The following is a 7981-nucleotide window of genomic DNA, read 5'->3' on the forward strand; positions in this document are numbered from 1 at the left end:
TCAGCACAATCTTTCCATGATCCTTTGCGTAGCCAAAGGGATGTGGAAGGTCTCAACAAATTTTGTTGCTAATGCCAAAGTCATTCTGACTTCTGACAGTAAATTTGTTGTCCGAGTGCTAGGGACATCAACTGTTTCAGATTACTTGGATTTCCCTTTTTGTGAAACCCAAAACCTTCCATGCCTGTAGAAAGAAGCTACATAGCACTTTGGTTACATGAATGATATGTCTTGACAGGTCTATCAAATTTAATGTGTCTGCCCTTGAAAGAAATAATACTGGTAATATGGTGGATTTATTTTGCACAAAGCAGGGCTACTACAAATTGAACCTTATGATTTTGTTCCAATTCCAAATCTAGATACTTGATTTGTTTAAATTAACAACCTCTAAATCCACTCAAAAACTATGTTATAAAGCTAAATATAAAGCTATATTAATATATAATATATATAATATAATATAAATCTATATACCGTAAGCTATATAATACATATGTATAAGCTATTTGGTTACCCGTTAAAGAACATATCGAATGGCAGCTGTTAAAGTTAGTTCACAAGGCGATTTTTTCTCATGAATGGCCCAATCTCGACCCCAGAGCTCTTCTCTTGACTGAGGGAGGGAAGAACTCTTGGGAACCCTGAAACAAGATGTCTTCTCATTGGTTTTTGTGAAGAACAATCAAAAGCGTCTCTAATTGGTGCATTCACTTTAGCACAACGAGTTCAAATGTTTGGCTATAAGAGTCCTAATGCGCATGTTCTCCTACATAGAGTTTCCCAGAGCCTTGGGTTGATCCGAGGCTGTGGTGACTAGAATGATGAATGGCCAAGTTACTTACACCTGAAGCAATTTAAGCACAATCAAACTCTGAGGTCCAGTGCAGCTATGCAGCTTGAAATCCCACTAGTATCACACATTTATCAAGACCAAGCTGCTAAGAGCTTAAATATTTGACCTGGATGTTCAAGGAACTGTATTGATTTTAATCAGTTTTCTAAGATAACGTTTAAGCTTTTAATGAAAAAGGTCAAAGATAACCTCTCAGCTTAACGTTCTTAATAAACATGGTTAAATAGATATACTTATTTTACCCTTTTTTTACATTTTGAACTTTATTTGTATTTTAGGAGATATATTTTAGCAGACGATGAGCTACCTTGGAAATGCTGAATAAAGCCATCATTGTTATTATCATTATCATTATCATTTGATTTATTTTTTTTAACATCATGTTTTGGCTGTTGTCATTGCCGTCTTTTCTTCTGTTAGGGGAGTCATAACAAATGACCAAAGGCTAACAGAATTATCTCTTCTTTACATTTCGAACACTTTCCTAAATTTGACAATATCCTTGCAGTTCCCAACAAGGCAGTTTTTTTGCATTACTCCAACATTGAATGGTATCCCTAACTTTTAAATCCACCTATCAAATCCTTTGGTGACACTTCCAAGGGCTCCTATTACTACAGGTATGACTTCTACCATTTTGAGTTTCCGCAATCTTCCAATCTCTCTCTTCAAGTCCTGGTATTTTTCCTCTTTTTTCACCGGCGCGTGCAAAAAATTGCTTGTGTAATCGCGGCTTAAGATTTCTTTGCCTCATAGACACACTCTTCAGAGAAGGCAGCCCAAAAAGGATTTAAATTCGGTATCTCTTCATTCGAAGGCAATCATGATGACCACTAAACCACGGAAGACTACACGGCAGAAATATAACAGGGATATATGTTTTAAATCATTGCGCGTGACCAGAAACAAGTTTTTGAGTTTTCGTTGCACGCAATGCAATATACGGTAATCGTATGACTCGATAACACATCTTAGCAGGCTAATTACATGATTTTATAATTCTCCCAGTATTGTTAAGAAAAAGTATTAAATATTTTTGAATACAATCGCAGAAACTTGTAAAGCATCTGTTTACTGGTTTTGATTGTAATCAATACTGTTAACAACAGTTTTATGTGTAAACATTATTTTATTCTACGATCGCACTTTAACTTAACCGACTGCTCCCAACTGTGTGGCTTCATAGTTCAGTTGGTTAGAGCATTGCACTGGTATTGCAGAGGTCATGGGTTCGAACCCTGTTGGAGCCACCTGAATTTTTCAGGAAACCATAAGAGACAATTGCTCAAATTGACCTGTTAAGTGCAAGGATCGCTTCACTCCTTCCTCTATAACCCGCACTTCAAATATAAAAAAAAATTAATTTCATTCAGAATATAAATTAGTCGCAAACTTATTATTATCAAACAGGTAGTGACCCTGAATTTGGAAAAGTGACTCTGGAGGTGAGATTCTTCGTTCGTTCCAAATTATTTTGGTTCCGATCAAAGATTATGACAAATTGCAGTCTGGGGACAATATAACATACGGAAAGTTTGCAACACCTTCCCTGACTCAAAAATTTATCCCATCCACCCCGCCCCCGTCCTTTCACTTATCCAATTTATTAGGAATGCAAAATGTGACGTAAGCAAAAACTGAGGAGGGGGTAAACTGCAAGTTGCAAGTTAGGGTTGCAGGTCATTGTTTCACCATAACTGAAACAACCCAAATGTTAAATACTACTAACACTAGGCCTTAAAAATAACGATTCACTTGCTGGACTCTTGGTTTGCCTCAAAGATGAAACTTAGCTCGAATTCAGTTCCGGCTCGATTTCCTACCTTGGCTTGCTACCTCCATCTACCGGCCGTAAATTGACCACTGATCCATTTTTAAACTTACACGAACATACATCTATTTTCTCGCAAGTTTCTTCTGCTGTAGAAAGACTGAATAACTGTTGCGTAAGCATAAACGTCAGAAGCAAAAATACCATTCTGACAAACTCGTGACAGGGAGAAAGACAATTTTGTTGCTTCATGTAAGAAATCTGTTGTGTAAACCACCGGCAGATAACCCCAAGGATGCGAGAGCGCGTGACGTCACGTTGTAACGGCCGATTAAACTGATCGAGGAAAATGTTCCATAAAACTTCAAATAGCGATGTTTCTTTTCGAAAATTCATTTTATGGACAGTCAGATAAATAAATCTCACTCACCTACTATTTTCTGCGTTGTCCTGAGTGATTTGATGGGTTTTTGGGACGCTTCGATTTCCTCTTCAGATCCCACGTGTCACCATATAATATAAATAGACCTGACCGAAACTTGAAAATCGAGCAGGATTTTAAGGTTGCAGAGCCGTGTAAATTTGATGATTTTTGGCACGATGCTAGTAAAACTATCGAATTTCTACGTGCCCAAGGTTGGGAGGCGAGCGACTTTTGGAAGTGGGACAAATTCGGCTAAATTGTGGAGGCACTCGGCCGTGAGCCGTCTTGGCGACGCGTGGGATCTGAAGAGGAAATCGAAGTGTCCCAAAAACCCATCAAATCACTCAGGACAACGCAAAAAATAGTAGGTGAGTGAACTTTATTTACCTGACTGTCCATAAAGTGAATTTTCGAAAAGAAACATCGCGATTTGAAGTTTTTATGGAACATTTTCCTCGATCAATTCGATCAGTTGAATCGGCCGTTCATGAACTGTCTCAAAATAACGTGACGTCACGCACTCTCGCATCTTAGGGCTGTCTGCCTGTGGTGTAACCAATTCATGGGTTGCACGTCACGCAAGTGAAAACATAAATCGCTTAAGTCAAGAAATGGAAATGTTATCAGGGGTTTCAATAAGTTTTTCCACAAGCGGGTACTTAAGAGTAACAGGCGGGTACATTTGCCGAAGCCCTGAAGGGCCTTTGACCCTAGGGGGGTCCGGGGGCATGCTCCCCTGGAAAATTTTGAAGTTTTAGGATGCATTTTCATGCATCTTCAGGTCTTTTTTTGGTTGCTTTGTTTCATTTTTTTGCTCCCAAGTCAACTAATTTAAACAAATTTGAAGAGAATTATGTGACAATAAAGTAGTCACAGTCAACTATTTCTATTGAGGTGCTACTTTTTAACACTTTCACAACTGGTGTCCTTAAAATGGTGTAAGTTTAATGTAGTTTTAGTTCAGGGTTAATCCTTAAATAAAAAAAAAATTACTCTATTCTATAGAGAAACATGGTTATATTTTAGTCTTATATATCATTACAAAAACACAGAAGAAACATAAACTGTATGTAACTGAGTGTCTTATATCACTTATATCAGTCTGAAACCACTTAATTTACGACTTGATTTTCAAGACTTTCAAGAGCCGAGCCTTTTACTGCTTGAACACTTTCTACCAGATATTAACCATAACAAACCTTCTTGATTATACCTATTGGAACATAATTTTACAAATCACTTACTTGCGGAACAAGTCTTACTTAAAAGTCATGTCCCAAACCTAAATACGAGGTGGAATGTGCAAAATCTCTTCCACTGTTTATATTGTAATTTCAAAATATACTGTTACGAAAGAAAGCACGAGTCCCTAAAATAGCGATCGAGTGCTTAGAATTCATCTTCACTTTCGAAAGCAGAATCATCCGAATCATAACTTGCTTGGTGGTCTCCAAGTTTAAAAGCTTCAACAGCAGCTTCCACCTCTGCTTGCACACTTGCTTCTTCAACTTTTTCATCTTCCTGGACCTGGATATCGGTTTGGACAGCAGAGTCCACAAGAATGGTTTGAACTTCACCCTGCGACTTTCCACAAGATGTGCCACCTGGATTTGGAGGGAGGGAGTTTCCTTCTTTTCTTTGCGTTGCTCCAGGCCTCAACAGCTTCTTTAACAAGTTCCTGTGCTTCACGGACAGGTGGTCCGTTGATGGAGATATGCAGCAGCGCCTCCAGCATCTGATTAGTCATACTGCTACGGAGTCGACTCTTTACCCTCTTAACAGCACTAGCCCCTCTCTCGGGCCATGCATTTGACATAGGAAGAGAAAGAATGATTTCTGCAATCCACACAAGCTTAGGGTAGAAGTGCCCATACCCTGTGTGCGTGGAAAGTAGCCTCTTCAGACTCCACTCAGTTGGGGTGATGTTGTCAAGTTCCTGAGGGATCTGCGCTTTCCACAAACGAAGATCGTATTTTAACTTCTCCCACTCTGCTTTCACTTGCCGCTGAGCTTCCTTGTCACCTGGAAAGTAGTGGTTTGACAATGTGCCGATTCCCTTTGACCCATAGCTTAAAAACTCTGCGGTTCCACGGTTTGGAATGGCATTTGCATTAAAGATTGCAAATGCACAGACCACTGGCATCGCATTCTTGAAACGAGAATCAATGTTCTCCTTGATGGTTTGCGTGTACTTCTTTAGAAGGTTGCGAAGAACTTGTATCTCGTGGTCATTGCTTTTAAACTCACAGGTACCGAGCCGTCCATCCTCCTGAATATCAATCTGAAGTTGGGTGATGGGGGTTAGCTTGTCAGTAGTTTAGGTAATAGCTGGTAGGATATGGCCAAAGTTGACGGTACCTCGCTGGAATACTCTGCTTAATGCAGCAAGCTCTGGAAGGACAGCCTTCAAAATATACATCGTACCAATAAACTTAAAGCTCTTCATTTTGGACAGCAGATACGTCGCCAAGCCATCTTTTTCTTCTGCGAGATTGATAGCCTGATAGGAACAAAGTCTTCATACACTCCATCTACAGCATTGCTTGTAGACAGCCAACGTGTTCTGCAAGCTTTTCGCACCTTTTTCGCCACAACAGACCTTGCTTTTTCCGATAGCTTCATCTTGCGCCACGACTCTTGTGCTTTCACCAAAAGAGCAGTCCGCTTAGGCGATTTAGCAAAAAACTTCCAGAGTTGCAAAAGGACTCCTTCGACTTGTGTGATGTATTTTGTCTCATCACTCGCACCAGCACAAGCAAAGGCCAGTCTGTGACAGACAGTGCACATTAATTAGCTTGCTGTTGATTTGCTTCAGTCGGGCGGCCACACCTGTTCTTTCGCCAGTCATTACTTTGGCGCGACCGCTTACTAGGTTCATCATCTTCTGAACGTCAAGTTCACATTTGTCCAGATTGTTAGAAATGCAGTTAGTGATTGTCTCAGCATTGGCGGAAGAGGAGCCCTCCAAAACATTGTCGACGAAAAGGAATTTCACCATAGGCTCTCCATCATCAGAGACATACTGAGCAAAACCTATCAACTGTTCCATGACAGAAATGTCCGTTACCTCATCAACTAATAGACCAAATGCTTTTGATTTCCTTAGCGCCTCAACCACTCTCTGCTTCAGTACTCTGCCTTGAGTCAAGAAAATCTCGATAGTTGACCCAGCGGAGCGATGACGAAAATGCTTCATGTTTTCAAGCCCAAGCATTTGGAGAAGTGTGAGAAGTGATAGAAACTTCTTGTTGGCCATCTCTTCTTTAGCCAACCAGTATACCGACATAAATGCATTCTGTAAGACTTCATCTTTGCTCTTGACTTGTTCCTCGACTTCTTTGTGAAAAATTGACACTCGGCTGAGCATCTCTGCCTGAACAGCTGCTGCATGCTGAGCACTTTTTGAATGATCTTTTAGAGCATCTGTTTTCAGGCGCTGTGTAGGTGTGAGGTTATATACTCTGCTGTTGTTTTTCAGGTTTGCAGTATTGTGCTTCTTACACAACAAACAAAACATCCCCCCTTTCTCATCATCTGATTCCTCCTTGTAAATTACCCTCCACATGCCAGTACATGAATCAAATGCCAAGTTATCATCTCTTATCCACTGGTGCTTGAAAGGGTCTCGTTTTAGGGCGAAATGTTTTTTCTGCTCCGTTTCAGTTAGGCTGAAACAATTATTTTTATTACAATAATAATAAGTAATAGTAATAACTGTGGACTATTTCCGAAGGCCCGTACAGCTTTAACACAGAATCATGATCACAGAAATCGATGCTCGTCTCGCTTCTTGCGTAGGATGTAGCGGGTTTTACAACATCTGCTACACTCTCACCTGACTTTGAAGATGGAAGGGGCTTTTCCTTCGCTGAGGTAAGTGACTGACTGATTTCACTACCTAATAAACCACTTTCTGCCGAAAAAGAGATCAGTTGGCAGAAGTAAGACACAACACAAGGCAAGTAACTGAACATGATACATTTTATTCAATTCCATCGACGAACGATACACAATATATTGGCGCAAAAACGAAGCATAATATTAACATTTGAACGATATAATCACAGAAAGTTTTTCCTTTCAATATCCTCAACTAACCTTGGGAGGAGTCAGTCTCGTTTGACCTCTTTTGTTTTGACACTGGCGTGAAATATGCAAACAACGATTGCCTTTTGGCCGCCATTAGTATTCACACTCTGTCCCAGTTCCTGTCGATTTCAGCTGAGTTTTTTGACGTAGCTTCCGAAGCGATGTTTAGTACATGTTTTGCAGACTTTGCTTGAACTTCCATGGGCCAGAAGGCTTGGAAGATGCCAGAATGTCTTTTCTTTTTCATTTCCTTTTGTTCTCCTATAAAATAAAACCTATTTTGCCAAATCTTTTGGCAAGAATTCGACGCTGAGATGAAATTATCTGGCCTTACTAGACGTTCGTGTGAAGGCTCCAAGCGGGTAATCGGCCCGTTACAAGTGGGTAGATCTACCCGCTACCCGGCTACTGTTGGAACCCCTGGTTATAGAGGAGGAATAAATAAACAACGGGTCCAAGTCTCAGTGCTGTGCGATATTCCGTACTTGAGTTATTCGGCAAAATGTATTACTCAAATTTGTAGAGTTTAGTATGGAGGCGCATGTAAATCGCATGTAAACCTGTAGAAATATCTGGAATTTAGTTTGGCTGTCTTTAACACTTTCTGCTGTATAATGAGCTAGCAAACATTCGTGTAGACACATCACCTAGTATATTGGTTGTTTAGGCCACAAAAACACGAGGGGAATCGATGTTTTTATGCAACTGGCATGTTTTTCGAAAGCCGTCTGGAACATGTCACGCACTGTGAAAATCTCTGAAATTCAAACTGCTCTATTTTCGAAACGAAGCAAGGTACCGAGCTGAAAACAAGCAAACAGATATATTTTTAAAACCTCTT

General features: G+C 40.1%; 1 protein-coding gene, 1 non-coding gene and 1 pseudogene across 2 annotated transcripts in view; 1 reads left to right on the top strand and 2 right to left on the bottom strand.

The window, feature by feature from the left end:
• The window catches only part of LOC138037114 (cation-dependent mannose-6-phosphate receptor-like), a 53133-nt gene extending 50266 nt beyond the window's left edge, over positions 1-2867 (bottom strand). The window contains exon 1 of the mRNA XM_068883113.1: positions 2680-2867. Within this exon, the coding sequence (XP_068739214.1) occupies positions 2680-2834 (155 nt within the window). The 5' untranslated portion in view covers positions 2835-2867. The remainder of the gene's footprint in view (positions 1-2679) is intronic.
• Trnat-ggu (transfer RNA threonine (anticodon GGU)) lies at positions 2033-2106 on the top strand. Its single transcript has one exon. It is a non-coding gene; the product is annotated as a tRNA-Thr (tRNA).
• Positions 2868-4440: 1573 nt separating the features above from the next.
• On the bottom strand, positions 4441-6616 carry LOC138049296 (uncharacterized; annotated as a pseudogene).
• Between the last annotated feature and the right edge of the window lie 1365 nt (positions 6617-7981).

The sequence above is a fragment of the Montipora capricornis genome, chromosome 1 (assembly GCF_036669925.1).
Source record: "Montipora capricornis isolate CH-2021 chromosome 1, ASM3666992v2, whole genome shotgun sequence".
Classification (NCBI taxonomy): Eukaryota; Metazoa; Cnidaria; class Anthozoa; order Scleractinia; family Acroporidae; genus Montipora; species Montipora capricornis.